Genomic DNA, 19503 nt, shown 5'->3' with positions numbered 1-19503 from the left:
AGTTGCCTTTCTGATATTAAAATAAAGATTCTCCTCGCGGGAACGCATGTCGTATTTGGCGCGCCTCCATTTGGACGCTGTATTCTACACAGACAAGCGACAAGAACGGAGTTTGTGTTTGGCATCTCTAAGGTAAATACTGTTTCGTAGTTTCTATGATAATCGTTATTAGACACCAAGGCTTGCCGAGGCATACGTATTATCGAAGAGATTTGATTTATTTATTTGCTTTAAAGATTTCAAAGTCCATAGACATGTACGTATTATTAATACATGAGCATGTGTGAAGTTTATCATAATAACAACAGTCTTGCTGCTTAAAAATAAGAGCACAATTTGAAACGAAAATCACTTAGAAGCTAGTATTGAGTATAAGGAGTCTTGAAACGCATTTTACTTTTTCAACAGCCTTCCTCAAAAATTCACACTTTAGTTAGGATTGTGCCTCTATACAGGTTTCCGTAGGATGGATTTGGCCTGGTACAGCGTACAGTCAAAATAATGTATCGAATATTAATTGACTTGAGAGTTCCCTTTTAACAGGAAAGAAAGTAAATTAACATCTTGTCTATCGTCAAATCTCTCAAAATGCTTTTAAGTGCACGCAGTTCATAAACTATAAACAGTTGTGAAGTTTTAAATACCCGACGCAAGGTCACAGCTTTCTAGAAGAGCTAATAGAATATTTGGAGTTAAACTTTATTCGTTATAAGACTTCTCACTGCATGCGCTAGATCGTTACCGTGGTCACAGAACCTTCCTGTGGTTTGGTCTTTGCAGACCGAACGGACAGCCATCCATTGCGGTGGTCGCTCTGTGAAATAGGCAGTCTTGTGAAGGGCACGAACCTCGTACCCGCACAACGCGAAAACCTAGCGCCAGTGGCTTATCGTTAAATATACAGAGACTTATTATATACTAAGAGTATACGAAACTCTTGATTTATGCGCAAAACTCAGTGCTGTTTGCTTACGCCATCTGACGAATCGCTTCTGACTCGTACACGCTGAGGACAACGAGTTTGCGCAATGGCGTGGGCTACCGTCATATGCGAGAATGACAAACCTTGATGCTTGTACGTGTAGTCACTGCTAAAGCTCCCTAGCTGATGTTTCACAATGAAGGGACTATATAGGCTCTCTTCACTTTACGATGTGTTGTATAAAATTTCAGCCATGGCGTGTGTGATCGATTAAACGCGCGTACAAACGTCTGACATGAAACCTTGTCACTAATAAATAAACATCATCGCATCACATCAGAACTCATTGTCATTCTTCGGAATCGCAACCGTATACAAATGATTGTGGCGAATAAAAGAGCCCTTTTATCAAATAACAGAATCTGTGAGAATTTTCAGCTTCAACCTCTGATAAGGCCAGAAATTCCTTCTGATAAGACCGCGGTGGAAACAATAAAGTAATAGGAAATCACGCATGCCTGTTTTCCAGAATTTCATCACGTAATATCCCAGACAGCATTATGAATAGAGGGGTTAAGCTCCCACTCCCTGTAAATTTTCATGGATTTTACAAGGCCACAAGTCCCCCGAGAACCAATCTACCCTTCTTCAAAAAACTGGTTATAGAAAGCCTAAGCAGACTCTTTAAATCCTCCGTTATTAATAATTGTCCATGCACAGTTTCGCAGCCGTATTTCAAACCTTTCTTCAACTATTCAGGCTTAAATCACTTGAACTTCCGCTCTTTGATCTCGCATTATTTTTTACAGAATTCTAGGGATAAAACTAATTTACTTCTCTCGTTTTATGCAAGTATCATAGGCCGAAGTCTGTTGCGGTAAATATGGCAGGAAACCGTCTCGATTGAGTTCATTTTTTTACTTAATTGTGTTTATCTCATGCAACGCTATTGATAAAAAAAGGCCAAAGCCGAAGGCAAAGCTAGAAATGTCATCGCATGGTGTTGATGCCACCTCCGTGCAGTATTTGCTGCATAACTATAAAATTTAGTTATAGGCCCCGATTGCGATATATCAAATTTGCTGCATGGTCACTGCACCTTCTGGAAATAATGGTCATTAGGCAAATGACAGGATTTTTCCGACGTTAAAAATCTCAAAAAACACACTCTTCCAATACTTACGAAATTGATCCGATAGAGAACTAGCTCCAGTCAGGGCCTTGTAGAAATAACAATATATGTATAGCAATGTATACAATAATTTATAACGGGAAACTCGGCGAAACTTAAGAACATACTATGTCTTACGTACAACTGCAGGCAATTTTAAATGAACTCTTGATGTTAAATACCTATGCCAGTATGCCTGGTCCGGTTGGTCGTACTCTATAACTAAGTCTGGTCAACTAAACGTGTCGCTTAAACCATATTAAATAGCGCCTAGCAAACACTTTTTACCCAGACTGGTTCTAAACCAGCGAATTCTTCCATTACGCGACACGCAAAAAGCATTCTGAAGAGAATTTTAATATTTTTGTTAGAAATACTTCTATCTATATCAAATTGTTTTCGTGGGATTCATTGCTAAACGATTATTATTTATAGCAATTAAATGTTTTTCATCACGCCCAGGCATTGTTCTTGTTCTATTCATTGTCCAGGAAATGATTACTTCAAGCTTAGCATGTTATTAACAAGCTTTTATTGTTGTTTAACTTGTTGAACATCGCCGGCTTCGTGCGAACGATTGTATTATTGATAAAGGGGAATGAACCGCATATTTTTGCGATAATCTCTACCACAATCGTGCTTTTCCTGATCTAATTGTCTCTGAACATCCGTTATAATTGGCTACCCTTTTGTCTCCTGACGAGATTTTTAGATCTTGTTTCCTTCCGTGATGCACGCTAAATTGAAGCGTGTTAATGCGTCATTACCTTAGTCGTTTCCTCTGCCGTATTTTCTGTTAAGAAATCACCGTCTTTGTTGTTCTTTCAGTTATACGAAATACTTCGAAGCAGCAACAACGTATATTTACTGAAAAGCAAAATCAACGTTTATATAAACATCTTTGTTGGTAAGTGTCATTGTTTATGTGGGAAGGTATATTATATATTATATATTATTAGCTATAGTGCATGTGTTAATAGATTTTCACTAATTTCGTGATGTGGAATTTCCTAAACGCTTTATCATATACGTTTATATGTTTGCGTGAATACGGAGAGTGTCTGCTTTAATTAATTGCTTGTAAAACCATTTTACACTTATTAATTTCGTACCTTTCCGCTAACATAAATCTCCCTTGATAACTATCAGGTGAGATGTATTTTAATAGTCTTCAAGTGAAGTATCTTATTTTGAAGCCACATAGTATCGCAGGAAACAGTTAGTTTTTTTTGGCGCCAAACGCTCACGGCTGATTTCAATTGTCTGAAAATGAAATATTTAGTTGTCATCTTATCCGACATTGATTGCGTGTCGACAATACCAAACGATTCGTAGGAAACGCGAATTCAGATATTCCGTATATCTCTGGCATAATCTTCGTTATTTGGGCCTTATTTCCGTAAAAACGCCGACCAGACACTGATTAACCTACGGTCGATAAGAATGGAAGAGAAAATTATTTAAGGAAAACAAGGTTGCGCTGCAATAAGTCCCCAACAGTCATCGCCATATGAAACATGTCTTTTTATTTCATCGATAAACGCTTTCCGTTCGAACCGTATACAGGGTGTCTCAAAAAAGTACCCTACAGGGTCAGTAAAAAAAACACAGTTGCCAGTCTATATGCAAATTTGTCGCGAACTTATTAATGACCTAATTAGACAATTATCTTTCCTCCAATTTCACGCACGAGTAGAACGCCATTTTAAGTCCAATATTTTAGCTTTTAGTTAACCCTGTATTGAAACCAGATCTTGCGTTTCGAACGTGCATCGTGACACATGTGCATAAGAATTATTTGGATGAGTTGATAGCGCAGGAATCACGAAACTTGTCGTCACAACTTCCAGATCGGACAAATAACATAACACAATTATGCAAGAAAATTAAGCAAAGCAATTTGACACAAATAAACGGTCTCTTTTTATTTCACAAAAAATTCCCGCTGTTATGTATCAGTTTTACTATAAGTAGATTCTCGGACTTGACAGTAGAACGAATGTTTTATGACAGTAGGACGACAGTAGGACGAATGATTCTAGGACTTGACAGTAGGACGAATGTTTTATGACAGTAGGACGACAGTAGGACGAATGATTCTAGGACTTGACAGTAGGACGGTTTTTCTGTTCATTTTAAAGGCTATGAAAAGTTTCCAAGGTAGGGTACTCAGCTAGGACACTCTAACATTGCGTATCAGTTTAATTTTTTTAGGCAAGGCAAAACTAACTCTGAAACAAATGAATGTATACATGCACTACCACACGATAGAGGAAACCATTGCGATCTTTTAAAAAACCGATATGGGAGCTAAATGACGAGGGTATATTTAAGGAATGACCGATTTTCATTAAGTTACGAAAATCCTTCTTCGCAGAAAACACATTGAATGTTTTGAATTTATTGCTACACAAAATCTTCTCAGACTTGGGATCACCATGCAGTGCTTATTAGATGATTTTCATGAAACGACTCACTATAACCACAGAAATGTTGACGGAACAGGAAGCGAATGCATGTCTCATTCTTTTTTTTTTTATCAATTTGTTTGATCTCTTGTCGATCGCGTGTAATGGCATTGTTTTGTTTCACTGCAGCATCCGAGTTTATTAGGTTTCAAATCTGACCTTTGTTGATCAACAACACCTGACTGCTAATGACGTATTGTGTTCAATAGCCAGACGAGCCATTGTCCCGGCTATGAAAAACATCATTTTCTCGTGTGCTGGACAAAAATGTTCTAGGTCTGCCGTACATAAATCCGTGTTGGGTGTTTCTGGTTCAAACGCTGAAATGACAAGCTTTTAAACCCCAACTTCTTTTGTGAGTGCTTATATACCGGATGAATGTAAATAAAACAAAACATATTGCTGGGTTTCTGTGCTCGTTAATTCTATATAAAAATCTACTGTTTATCTTGTTATGAAATTGCAAACATTTTTCTAAATTTCTAAGTCGTGTTTTTCTACTGGCCGCTAAAATTTGTCAGACTGAGTATAATAATCTTTCACCAGCACAGCAGTAATAATGCTTTATCACATCCAAACTGCGCTGTCTTCTATCTCTGTTTTATTATTTTACCCAAGGGTTTGAGATCTGCGTTAGGAAATCAATGTCACCTCGACTGCATTCTGAATTTTCTCTAAATTTAGTAGTTTCATCGACTTGCTGGAAGTTTCCCAATAAAACCAATTGGAATTTTTAATTTATGATCTATACCATGCATGTTATAACTATATATGTCTGTCACAATTGCTTAGTGTCAACATAATTACATTTAACACTATTAAATTTTCATTCAGTAAGTTTGGTCCTATATTTGCTCAAGTAATTACCTAGGATTTTCGTCTCCTGCAGTTTTAAGTTTGATGACGGATGTACCTTTACGAAACATTCCAGGAATACCTTAGATTAATGACGCCATTTGGAAACTGCGGGAAATTAGTTATGCATTTCCTTATTCCACTATTTATTTAGTCATATCTATCAACTTATACTGTTCAATGCCACGTTGTTTTTTAAAAGTGCAATATTTCACTTAACTGAATTTGGCAGAAACACACATATACATATAATTACATATGGCATATAATCAGTGTTTATTTAATCTCTGGACTTGCAGCCATTTAAGCATTTAAGCATTCAACTGGCGTATTGCCTTTGGATTATTTATTACCGGTGTAATTATTGCTTTAAACTCGTTTAGATTAACACCGCAGCAATTTCACAGTATTATTGAATGAACTGACAGTAACTCAATACCCAAAACCGCACTAAAATATCATTATGCTGTGGTATCTCTAGAAACGTGACTAGGAACGTAATGCTTAAAAAACGTTATTTCAATCAACTGAAGAATAGATTACAATCATTCTAACAACCTCATATAGGGAAATTGAGTTTACATGTAATAAGTTGGTAATTTTTTACAATGTTATATATGAATTGCAAATATCCACTTTTGCCAAAAAATAAATCCTTTTGTTGACTGACCTTGCTGGGAATATTCGTATTTCGTAGCCAGAAATGCGAATGTATACAATCTAAAAATAGTCAAACGTGGTGTTCCATTGGATATCTTTTCGCTAAAGGGTTCATGCAGGGTCATCAAGTTTCCTGGCGATAGAAGTATGCATGCTTCATTGCACGAATTTGCAGAGCGGTTTCCATTCCGTGGAAACTGATCATCAAAAATTCTTTATTTACTGAAGGATCTTGTGGTAAAACTCCTAGTTTTTACCCCTATATATTTTTTTAAAAAAACTTTAACCATTTTTGGCATTTATTCTTGAGCCTTATAATTCAACTATAAGATCAGCATCGCCCACACGCTATATTTAGCCGACCCTAGAGGAGAAATTTCTAAAATGGAGTTTGCAGATGTTTTTGTAATTTTGGTGACAGAAATAGCCGAGGGATATCTTTAAATAGATAAGAGTGAAGAAGCGTGCCAGACGTATGCCAGCCATTTCACACCTGTTGAGTGACAAACTTATGTTTGTAATTCCTGCACGTCGGCAATTGAAGAGGAATGCTTGGTTTCTCCATTCTGAATTCGCGGTGCATCAGCTAGTGCATGGTTCAAATATTGTTTGCTTTGAATTCGTGTTTGAATGACCAGTATGAGCATGCGTACATTGAGCTATTTATAATTCCATTTGTCACGTTTTTCGGGGTTGCATAAGCTGGGTTAATGTAAATCAAATCAAATCAAATTAACCTTCCAACAGCGTATTTATAATGTTGGATATGTTCATTGAGAAATCCTCCCTCACGCTCCCTGACCAAAGATTCATTACGCCGGCAAAAACAATAGAAAGAGATTGGCCCTTTTAACAAATTAGGCTTCAAATTCCCTGCAAAAATGGCGACCAAATAACCATTAGTTATAGCCTTAGAGAGGGCAAGCTTTGGATATGCATGGTAGTAATCCCGTATCAAAACTCCATTTTTTTTCTCTCCCTATTTCTATTGTGCTTTTTTTTCATTCATACTTCATTTCTGTATCAAAAGCCTAAAATGATTTTCAGCAATCGCGAGTATGTCTCGGAAACGTAGTCACACATTTTTTGTATCCACAGATAAGCCATTTTTCAAAAGATAAATCACTATTGTTTTGCTATACTCGCGATCGCCATCTATCGCAAGTATATAGATAGCAATTAGGATAGCCAATCAGAATACAGCTGATTTCTAATTACTCTCATCAGTACAAGCCATTTTTTACGCCATTTCGCCCACTCGCGTTGATTAAAAAACGAAAGTCGCACTTAAAATAGTGCGAAGGATCGCTCACGTATTATTTTCTAGACTAGTCCACACGGGCAATTTTAGGTATACGATTTCTTTCAAAGAGCTGTGAAGTTGTGGTTAAGTTTTATATATTGATGATCATGAATTCTTATGAAAACAGGCTATTCTTTGCACTATTTCTCTCTTTACTCGCATTGCTTAAATAAAAGAAAATCTCATTTAAAAGCACGATGAATCGCTCTATTTTGTGTCTCACTTGCCTTAATTACTTTTTCTCCTTTTTTTAGAATGATGAAAAATTCACTTCTTATTTTTGGAATATTCCTAATTTTTCTGAACTTCGCTGCCGGCATCCGTTGCCCGGAGATCTGTGACAAGACAAAATGCGAAGAGTCGACGGTACCTTGTGGTAGCGGTAAATTTGTAAAAGATGAGTGCGACTGCTGTGATGTTTGTCTGCGGTCTGTTAATGAAATCTGCGGTGGACTTCGTAGCAGCTTCGGCAAATGTGAAACGGGCTTGGAATGTGTGAGCGATAACAGTGAAGCTTTTATGACTGATGATGGAGACGGGAGGAACGGAGATGATGATGTCATTGGAGTATGCCAAGGTTAGTATATTCGAATAATCTATTATCTATACCAACAACTACGTATGCCTAAGACCTAAGTGGGGCGAATGGGACAGCGGAGAAACTTACCAGGGGAGAGGGGGGCATGATGAGCAAAAGATTCCCTTTCAATTAAAATTCGCTAATAAATCTGCTTGAGGAAAGGCTAGAAATGCAGCCAAGACGAGGAATGGGTGACCACGCTATCGTTGCCAGCGGCACACTACCGAGATCTATCCGACGCGTTTCGACCAATCAGAAAGAGAATAGCCTTTTAATATATAATAATAAGATTATCTTTGGCACTGAATTGATAGCAATCACATATCAGGCTGACAGCTATATTTAGTTATGAATATGAAAAATTGGGCAGGAGATCTGAAGTCCGTTCTGCGCTATTTTTGCTCATAACAAACTAAGTGACTTTACAAAAGTGACACCCCCACCTTTGGAATTTTGATCGAGTTAAAGTCACAAAAACGAAACAAAGCCTCATAAAATCAGAAAATTGCTTTTAGGATAACAGGAAGCACCTCAAGTGATGGCGAAAAGTCATTGCAGATTTTATTCTCATATAATATTTTTTATTATTTTATTATTTATTCTAATAAGTTCTAAGTGAATCTCGTTCCGTCGATATAAACTTATAATTTCGGATTTTAAATTAATCATCTTAACTGCAAAAGATCATTTCGATAGTGATAAATGCCTGTAGTCATATATACCTGTATTTGTCAATTAGCTACCAGTTTATCAGGTTGCAGATCCTGCGGTGTAATAGGTCCCGTTCACACTATGCCGCGGTGTTGCCTTTGGAGCTGGTCAAATATTTTCAGAGACCCAAATAAGCAAGTTGCATATTGAAAAACTGCATAGACAAAAATGTGTTTGAACACTTATTTCTTGAAACTTCTGTATGTCAAGTACATGAATGGGCTGTTTCCCCGAAGGGTTGAATTCTTCGTTTTTTGGGCCGTAGAACGTTTTCTAACGTTTTCATCATCTCTCATAATATCAGTTAAGTTATAAATAGGATTAACAAAAACTCACTATAAGATGTTTCCAGAATCGTGAAAGTTCAAGGAGGTCTGTACAAAAACTTTAAAACCTTTTTTATGATAATAAAATCTATTCTCGCTATATTGCTGAGAAGATTTTTCTGAGCAAAAGGAGGTGTCGCATAGTTCGTAGCTAATTAGCATTGATAACAAGGTCAAACATTCGTCCGTTGATGAAAAATTGGTGACTTTCATAAACGAGTTATAACTTACGAAATCTTGAAGATCAAGACCTGAAATTTAGCTATGAATATCAATCTCTGCCTAGGAACTGAATTAGAACTATAATTAAAATTAGTTTAACTATGCATAAACGATTCGCATGCCATAATTTATAAAAACAGAACCTCACCTGCTTCATCCGGCACTAACCTAAGGGACAGTGCCTTTTCTAACTATGTAACAGCCCACCATTCATCCCCCCGCTGACGGATTAATGCACGCTTCCAGAATAATTCGCAGTATGGAGTTGTCCACTGTGCGTAATGCTACCTCATCGTTACATCCTAGTCCATTATAGCTAAGCACCTCAGAAAAATAGTTCATATTATACCTTTTACGGAGCTGTGTGCGTGCCCGTTTGGACTTTAGGAGGTTTGGGAACATGATATATATAGGATATATCTGAATGAAAACCCCACATTGGTTTTTTAGCCTATAAAAGTTTGAAAAAATACTACCGGAATTGATAATCTATGAGAATGGTTTAATCTATTCGTCGGTTTCGAATGCAATTCAGTAATCTTCCGGGATTACGATTATTATTACATAACAAAGATTATATAAAAACAAGGGCATGAAATATGAGTTGTTAAAAAATGTTTGTTTCTTATAAGTTCCTTAAATGAATCTTTAATTCCGTCGTTATAAGTTCGGATTTTGAACTAATCATCTTAACGCAAAAGATCATTTGGACAGTGATAAATGGCAATGGTCATTTTTGTCGATTAGCTATCATTGGCTACATTGGCAGATCCTGCAGTTTAATACTAAATAGATCCCGTTCACACTATGCGGTGTTGCTATCGGAGCCGGTCAAATTTTCTCAGAGAGTTGCAGAGAAAATCGATATTTCAAATACCTTTTCAATGCAATCATGGTTCGTGTTTGCCCACTTTTAGGTCAATTCTGGGGTTAACTGTGCAACGTGATTAAATATCTTTCTTTAAAAAAAGCTCAAACCTTGAATACCCTCTTTATACCAACGTAAATGGATTATTTAGACCTCTCAACGAATGAAAGGTGTCGACCCCATCCGCTGAAATTTACGAAACATCATTATAACCAAATCATGAAAATTTTTGTTCCGATTGAAAAATTTAGCGGAGTGAAAAACCTTCTAAAATACTTTAAGATGAGACTGAGAAGGTTGCACTGAAAAGCATCTTTAATCTTTGGTAAGAATCGGAACCACGCCTTTACGGTTTCGGAGCAGGGGCGTATTGTAAGCTATTGCACTTACAAAAGAAATCCGTCAAGCAGAACTGGATGTATGAATATTCAAATTATCGTTTTAGCTACGCCCCTGTTTCGGTGACATGTCGAAGCTCTCAGAAGCTTTCGTCCAATTGGATAATGCTTTTCTATGCTTTCTAAAGAGCCAATGAAAATCATTCTTGCGAGGAGCTGCGACACTACACCTGTTTCGGAGTAGTGTGATCAACGAGCTGTTGAGAACTTTGATTGTTTGTTAGAGTAGGTCCTAAAGCGAGGAAGGAAGTGTGGGCTAAATGTAACTATTATGGTATTTGACCAGAAACCTTCTCAAATTACAACCCTAATATGTACAATTTGATGATTTCATCATAGTTCAGTATAACAGGGACGCAATCTTGCACATAAAGAAAAATAGATACTGTACGCTTATATAAGTTCGGCTAAAACAAGTTTCACACTGATCAGTATAAAGACTTACTAAGCATTTCGCGAACATGATGAAACGTATTTCAGCTTAACCTGTAAGCGTAATACTTGAGGGGGGGGGGAGCCATGTAAGTGTCCCTATGTCAGCGGATACTCTTTCATAATACCCTTCTCTTAACCCATTTGTACGTATTTGAACCATAATAGCAATTTACAGCGGGAAAAATTTGATTTGGGGTGAAAGTGTACCAAACAGTTTTCCCTGTAGGATAGCGTGATCATGCATGGACGATGGTTGTTGCAAAACTTTCGGCCTGCGGGAAAATACACGAGCCGTAGCCGTAGGCGAGTGTATTTTTATGCTTTCTGAAAGACAAGCATCATTTCAAGTGCATATGGATCACGCAATCCTTCTCCTTCTTGATCACTCTCTTCCTTCTTGATTGCTTTATAAAACTACTGCAGAAGAACAACGGTTTAAAACCTTTTCGAAATCTCACGCGCGCAGGCAATTAAGTACAAACCGCACGATATTAACCAATGAGATTGCGTGTTTTTTTGTTGTTTTTTTTAAAAATCTTTTACTAAAAACAATCAAAATATCTGTAGTATGACTGATATCTTAAGACTGATACGTACGCATGGTATATGAACGTGATAATTAATTAATCTATTACACCCAGAACCGAGCCCAGAACATCGGTCGCCTCAGCCTCTACAATTAATGGCCAACAGTTCCCAACACTTGAACATAGTTCAACATACGTATAACTGGAGCATTACTATATAACTAGTATACTGAATATCAACTATATCACGCGGCTTGTCTCGATATTTCATCTAGACTTTTAGCACTATTGTACATTCCGCACCAACACCTGTATGTCTGCTGTCTGCCCTATTGCATGAAAAACATTTTTTAAAATACTGATTAGATCATTTTCAAATACCGTCACTAATTGGGCAAGTGGCGTGGTTCGGAAGCTTTTTAAACAAAGCGTGATGTATGGTTTCTTGACTTGGCAAAAAAATCTTGATCTTATTGATAAGATGAAAATCTTTTTAATTAACCGATCTTATTCGTCTCTCTCAGATACACCTAAACTCTTTCCCATGCAGTGAGTGTTTTATCCGGAAAGGCTTATCGCTGCATGTAAATAATGATCTAAAGACGTTGGAACCACTTGAGGCATGGTTACTTTTGGCTACGTTTAGTTGTTCATGCCCGAACTACCCCAAAACTCTAAATGTCTAAAACCTCGCACCACTTTAGTTCTGATAAGAACACAAGTGATATTCATTGAGCAGCGTACTATAACAACCCTATACATATAGTTTTGGGCATTCGATCGATGGAGATAATTATCATAGGAATTCATAGCTGTTTTATAGCAGTAATTTTAAGGCCCATTATCCATACTTGGTTACAAGCAATGAATGTCTCAGTACTTGTCACAAAATTCCTTTGGCAAAACAGATGCGTATAACACGTGCAAAGATGTTCAATTTTGTTAATGAAATAAAACAATCTTGGTACATCCGAGCAACGTAACATGGTTTCTTTGTCCCCAACTGGGCGTGAAGTTGCTTGCATTTCCGCTATTCAGGCACTCCTTGGTATGGCTGAAATAATGCCATATGATTTATTTCCATCTTGTAAACTGGTTAGACGATTTGGCGATGGTTATCTTTTTTTCTCCACGTGCAAAAACAAGCTATGAGTGGATTAGCAGCATTGTTCGAAATTTTAATGGTAATTGTCCGACGCGGTTCAATCCTTTGAATTCGTCTTTTATAGTCAAGAGTTATTTCGAGTTCTCACTGAGAAAATGACACCTCTGATCTAATTGGCTTAGTGATAGACACACAAAGTTTCCTGACTGACAGACGGAATAAATACAACACGGACTAAACCAAAGCGCTTTCACGCTCTACTGGCAAACGCGGCGCACAATTCTACAGAAGTCGGCACTCTTTCGATGCACCTCGAGGTCTTGCGCAAGTGAGAGGAAAAAGCGCGCAAAATCCTCCGTCCAGTTCCGTCAAGTCAGCAACACAAGGGAAGAGAATTTAGATCGATATCAGTAGCTGTCGGAAAGAGCTATACACAGTTTGGTATCAAAGAGAGTTATCATGCTTCGTCCAATAATGTCGCTTCTATTTGGTCTGTTTTTCGTCCAGTTTCTCATCCTATCTACCGCGCAGTTCTGCGATCAACGTGCTCGAGGGGGGAACTTGTTGTGTTGTAAAGGGACGAACAACTCGTGTTGGGTGAGCGTGCCTTCGTCACCAGAGAATGCCTTGCCGGCAGGTCAAACAAAGGTCTGTTATTGTGATGAGTATTGCAGTTATACTGGTGATTGCTGTCCTGATTTGAAGCGTGTCGAAGCAGAGTGTCGAGGTTTGAAAGCGTTTTATTGTTCTTTATCATTTACACAACATGTTTACTCTTCTAACTCAGATTTAAGCGATTGAATTATGTCAAATTTGCTCAAATGCGCACTTCGTGTTCACTTCAATCGTTTTACTTTTCACTTCTTCGCTTCGCCAAACATCGCGTGCGTATATTAATCTCAGAAATTTTAATTTCAATACCTCAAGGCCCAATTGTCAGCAACCTATTCTCACTTCTCGAAATCTAATTTGCTCGTGTTACGTATCGAAGTAGCCTACTCTTCACGCACAATTCATAAGTGAGTATCGTTCACTCCCTGTGGAACTAGCTTCGCCAGGCCCAGGATAATACAAAGTTATACGGTACTTAAGTGTCTCTTAAAACGATAGGTACAGTAGTGGTGTAAATTATAAAATTCGAGAAATGTTTTATAGTCTAATGAGAAAAATCATCAGGTGTTTGACGACAGCGAATAAAAGTCTGACAGCGAATTTAATCCTTAATGATTTAGCAGCTGTCGTGACTAAATGCTAATGACGATTTCTGCGCGTTAACACTTCGTGTCGTCATAATAAATGGTATGTGTACCTTTTATTATCAAACAGAACAGTTTGTTTACAGAGGCATCAATTTTTGAGGCCAGCTGACCGCATGGCCTTGTGTTTCCTTACGAGAAGCACTTAGTCGCACTATATTCTCTTGTGTTATCTGATCTGCATTTATTGCGTCGATGGAGTCATTTCAAATAGCATCGATTGCGCAGCGGATGAATTTGGTGCGCACTAACTTGAAGTGTGTGCGTGCAAGTGATCCAAAAGTGGTGCAATCGTCTCTCAGCGCGTACCTGTTTTCGAAATGCGTTTCAAGGTATTTCTACCGCATGCTGGGAAGTAAAACTAACAAGTAATCGTTCATTCGTATTCACGACTTGCCCATAACCGGCCTGCCGATGGCTAAAAGCAACAAAACACCCATCCGGCAATTTGCGCTTTTCCTATAAGCTGATAATGGACATTTGTTTCATCCGTTCTGCATTTGCGGTTAAACGGGCACAGGATCACAAGGAACACATGAAGGAATAATAGAGACCTTGTGCCAGCCACGCACCGGCCCTATCTAAATATATCATGAATGCCTGTAAAAATGTTCGAAATTCGCCGTTCGTACTCGCCGATAGCAATGTGGTTTAGGGAGTGTTTCCTGAATTTAGGTGGTGCCGTTCGTCGATGTTGTTTTATTAAACATAGCCGCGTTTCGAGTGCTGTAGGTTGCCCTCAGGAGCATAGGCTATTTTTATTGCTGACCACCCGAAGACCTTATGTAAACAGGTCAGGCTACTGACCGTGTTTAGGCCTCTTAAAGTATTTTCTGGATGTAAACTGTCAAGTGTCTTAACGTCGTACGCAAAACACGCATTCTCAAGATGGTTGACCTTGTGTCATGCTGGATTTTTGGCCGCTATTCCAACTTTAGTACATATGCCGGAGCGTTTTGAGTCTGTTAGTACATATATGTTTGCTCAGCGTGCCCTAATCATCATGTTTTAGGGAAGACAATAATAATAGATCATTGAGATTAACGGCGATATGAATAGTTTGGGATTGCGTGGTCTCGACAAGGCGTGGGCTTCACTTGTGGTTTTTTTGTCGTGATGTGTTTGGAAATCTTCCAACGTGAAAACGACACCAAACAATGCGACCCTTAATACATTAATTTGTGAAACTATGTCACATTGATTCTCAGATAAGACATTTACAAACGTTACATTACAACATCCTGACGGAGCACAGAATCCCTGCTTCGTATTGAGACAATTCCGTCATTAAAGGCAGCGAGTTTAAAATCGTCGTGTGCTGATTATAAATTTCAAATTCTTCCAATTTAACCTTTGAATAAAACTTACGTGCTATTAAACTAATCCACGAAAAATTATCGGTTTTATGTTCGGTGACATCAATATGAATGATGAATTCATTAGCCAGGATTCATTATGTCTCCCGAATAACCTTGTATTGAGGCAAGGCATTGGAATGTTTTCATTGTTGCAATTGATGCAAATTTGTCTGGCACGTTTGATGACGTCACAGTAGGGAATTGCCCTCTGTCGCCCCGGATTGTATCATGACCACACCGTAGTTTGCCTCCCCAATGCACCCAGTTTGCCCATATTACAATGTTTACACAGTAAGAGATCTCCCTCGAGTTTGACTTGATAATCTAATTACGAACGATTTAAATCATTTATTAGCATTCCGTGCTCAAATGTAAACATTTCCAAATCGAGACGCAGCGAGCACTAAGTACTGCACGGCGCCAGGCTTAGCCCATTCGATGTGTTATAAATAAATTGCTGGAAAACCTTGCCTTATAAAGGCAAAACGGGTGCGTTCTCGAGCCCCGCGATTGCAGGTATAAGCGAAGGGGGTGTCGTCAGTGTGGGGCCAAAACTCATTAGACTGGATTGTAATGATCATTATTACCGGACCTCCGGGAAGAAGGCTTAAAAATGATGTGCTTTATCATTAGAATGTTTATGTTAGCCATAGTTTAAGCAGGCAAAGTTTCAAACATGAGATAAATGTTCCGTCGAGGGAGGGGGGCGTATGTCACATTACTGCAAATTTGTTCCTTTGTGAGTTCTTGCCTACATACTGATACACATTACACACTGAAATGGTTATGTGCAAAATACTCCTAGAATTAGGCGCTTTGTGATACGAGTACGATATTCACTACACTCTACCAGCCGACAGCGAGTGTTACATTTGAAACCGCGGACCGTAATATAACACTGGACACATATACTGTACGTCTGGCTATCGTGGTTTTACCCTAAAATAATAAAACAACAATTTCACAGTTTGACCCATCAAATATATCCCATTACCTTCGTATTTACATTCCATCCTTGTCGAATTTTCAAGCTTCGATGTAGTTGCCTTAGTTTATTGAATATTTCAACCAACAAGACCTACATGCTATTAAAATGCCAGCAATTAATGGGTAATCCGCTTTTATCAATCTTTATCTCAAAATATGTGTAAAGTAAAAATTGCTTGCTATCAAAACGCGCTGGCCGCGATAATAAATAAAACTCAGGTATGCAGTTTAAAAAATCTGGCCGGTGAGCTCTAATACAACTGGAGTGACAAATGTAATAAACATGCCCATATTTTCCTGAGGCCAAAAATGTTTTGAGCTGTAATAGTTAACCCTAAGAACAGTTAGGAATATTCGTCTTCATTATATTTTGGGTTTATTTCCAGGAGCACAAGACTGTATTCTCTCTCCTTGGTCGCCGTGGTCCAGATGTAGTGAGCAATGTGGTTTTGGAACAATGAAACGGCGGCGTCTGATTGTGCAGGCACCTAAGAATGGCGGGAAGGCATGCCCTATGAGACACGAAAAGAAGGGATGTTTCAACCAGAACTGCAAAGGAGATATGGGTGCGTTTCAGAATACGGTGAACTATAAAATACGTTGTGTTTATAGTTATTCATAGCACCTCAAGGTTGCCTAAAGACTGTAACGTGATTTTCGAAGGTTCTACCACCACTGATCTCAGTGCAAACACTGGATGATAGTTATTTCAAATTCTCTACTAACCACATTGTTAGGTATCTAGTTGTTACTGCGTCCTAGAGTTAGGGAGGGGCTAAATTCCTCATGAAAAAACAATTGATTCACTGAGTGCTCACCCCCTGACCTCCGCTCTCACCCATACTGACGAATTTTCATTTGTAAATTGTCATCACGATCATTGATCATACATTATCATCGTAATTGTCATCGTCGTCCGATCATTACATCATAATCGTGTGACTTATCGACTGAGAAAGCTCTTATACTAATTCAATTTTTTCTTTAGTTTTAGCGCAAATACTTCCTGCCGAATATCGCCACCAGTCGTACGCCACAAACAAATTTGAAACCATTCTGCCAGAGAAGAAAGAGCTAACACAAATTCAGAAAATACGTAAAAGGTAAGAGATATCAGAACAGATCTAAAAACCCCCCATTCAAAACTTGTGCCGGACGTACTTCAAAACTACCCCAAATTGGATTCTGATTAATCTACCCAGTGAGAAATATAGAGTGATTTCATACTCTCATCAACTTCAAATTATTTGAGATTAGGCTGCGAGATTTAGAGCTGATGAGATTTAAAGTTTAACAAGAAAATCTGAATCATCATGGCTAATGATTTCAAATCGGGGCGTACATTACAATCTTTTGATCAAACCACATTTTTAGTACTAACAAGATTTCAGCAGGGTTTTTTTAAATCGATTCGGCTGATTGAGTATTCTGCAGGCAGTCTATTATCCATTGAGGACATGAAAGTGTCCTTTTGAAATGAGTTCCATCTTCCAAATATAACCAGGGAGCAGCGTGGCAGCGTCTTCAAACAACTTAGCATCAAATGTGGTATAACAACTGCCTAAAGTAGACAAAACACTTTTCGCGTTTCGACATGAAGGCCTTCGTTCAGTAAGGCATACTAACTCTCCTGACGAAGGCCCTCAGGTCGAAACGTCAAGAAGTGTTTTGTCTATTTTAGGTAGTTATTATACCACATCTTCCAAATAGTTTTAAATTTAAACACTAATTCAGTGAACCCATGCAATAAGTTACGTAAATAAATTAGCTCTCGAGCGATCAGAGCGAAAATGTTGCTTAATACGTCACATTTAAACGTTGAAAGAGAGAAATAATCGAGGAACACATGGGATACCTAAGCAAGTATCATCGTGTCTTATTGTACAGCAGGCTTAAACATTTCTGGGAGCCCTTAACATTCAAGGGTTTTGGGATTTTCATTCGTATTCCTAAAGTACACAGACTAATTAATATACATATTATCATGATCCTGTTAAAAAAGGATCCGCCCTTGATCGATAATTAGATATTTGACAAGACCCTTGCAGTTAAGCTTCTAACGCTCGTCATAAGGCGTTGCCGTTGGCATATGACGTCACAATCTATTACAAGATAACAGGGTAATATTTCTGTGTTCAGTAAATCCTAAATACACGAATTTAATATTTTATGATTATATCAGGTTGGGTCTTAGATTACGGTTTATTGTTGATTAGGGTTGAATTAACCCCAATCCTAAACTAATTTTGAGGATTAAATTTGTGTATTTAGGATTTACTATAGCCGCTTTCTGCTCCTTTTAAAACGAGCAAATTGAGTGGGATTAATATCCCTTTTTAATTTTCTGTCTGCTTACATGTCTATCGTATTATTTCGAGTATATTGGTTTCAAACGACTCTGATAGAATACCTTTTTTCTAGATTCCGTAGTCATTGTGTCAACTTTAAACTTATGTCGAAACACCCGTATTGCAAAGGCACATGGGCCGAAAAACTCAAGTTATCCAAACCGATGTGCGTTGAATGTCAGCCAGCCATCATGGATGATAAAGGCTTCTGTAAAGGCGAGGGAATTGTGGGTAACTTCACATCTTGGGTAGCGACAGACGCGAAGAGCTGCAGTGGACTGTGGATGAGGGTTGGAGAGAAAATTCCTAACTGTAAATGTGTCGATCAGAAATTCCAAAATTTTATTTTCGTCTAAGATTTTGGTACCGAAGACTAAATCACAGAATTTAGGTAAAAATTGTTTAGTTTTTGTATTGAAGTCTATAGACATGAATTCTAGATGTGCAATGAAATCTTCTGATATTGAGCAAGTGACACATTGCTTCTTGCAAAAACGTGCAGAAAAGGTGAATGTGTTTTTTTTCAAACTTTTTAAAGAATTTTTTACTTTTAATTTCGAATGAACTTATAAAACAGTCTGCCACGCGTCACGGTCTTGGAGTCGTGACTGTTTTTAACTGAATTTTTTATTAAAATCTTTTTATAAATATAAAGTATATAGTTTCATTAATATAGTTCGCTCTAAATCTTAACCACATATTACTTTCCAGGCCAATAAATTTGACCACATTATACATAGTTATAGAATATTTTAATTTTTTTAATAAATTTTTCTATTATATTATACTCGGAATAGTGTATTAATTTTTGTATTTACTTTTTTTTTTCTTTCTATATATATATATATACGTAGTATATTTTATATTGAAACATTTGGTGATTTTAGTAACGATCCTTTGGCGCGGACAAGATGGCGAATATAGTAATATACCCTCCCATTACACGCCCTAAAAATTGCATTAGGCAAACTAGTCCTTAGTCCTCCTTAGCGCGCTTTCCATT

The 19503-nt window shown here is 37.8% G+C and overlaps 1 protein-coding gene across 2 annotated transcripts; it reads left to right on the top strand.

The window, feature by feature from the left end:
• Positions 1-19285, top strand: LOC114520708 (somatomedin-B and thrombospondin type-1 domain-containing protein-like). 2 transcript variants are annotated; one of them, XM_028541029.1, is made up of 6 exons: positions 1-132; positions 2922-3000; positions 7634-7956; positions 16539-16718; positions 17141-17255; positions 18574-19285. In XM_028541029.1, exons 3-6 carry the CDS (start codon positions 7635-7637, stop codon positions 18854-18856), a joined length of 900 nt encoding a protein of 299 aa, XP_028396830.1. In that variant the 5' UTR covers positions 1-132; positions 2922-3000; position 7634; the 3' UTR covers positions 18857-19285. The 2 variants fall into 2 exon arrangements, with proteins under 2 accessions (XP_028396830.1, XP_028396831.1); XM_028541030.1 differs by lacking the exons at positions 1-132; positions 2922-3000; positions 7634-7956 and adding an exon at positions 12754-13278.
• Positions 19286-19503: the final 218 nt, after the last annotated feature.

Source organism: Dendronephthya gigantea, unplaced genomic scaffold, assembly GCF_004324835.1.
Source record: "Dendronephthya gigantea isolate DGI-Jeju-01 unplaced genomic scaffold, DenGig_1.0 000016F, whole genome shotgun sequence".
NCBI classification, from domain to species: Eukaryota; Metazoa; Cnidaria; class Anthozoa; order Malacalcyonacea; family Nephtheidae; genus Dendronephthya; species Dendronephthya gigantea.
The sequence above is the reverse complement of the archived record's forward strand: the minus strand, read 5'-3'. Positions and strand labels throughout refer to the sequence as shown.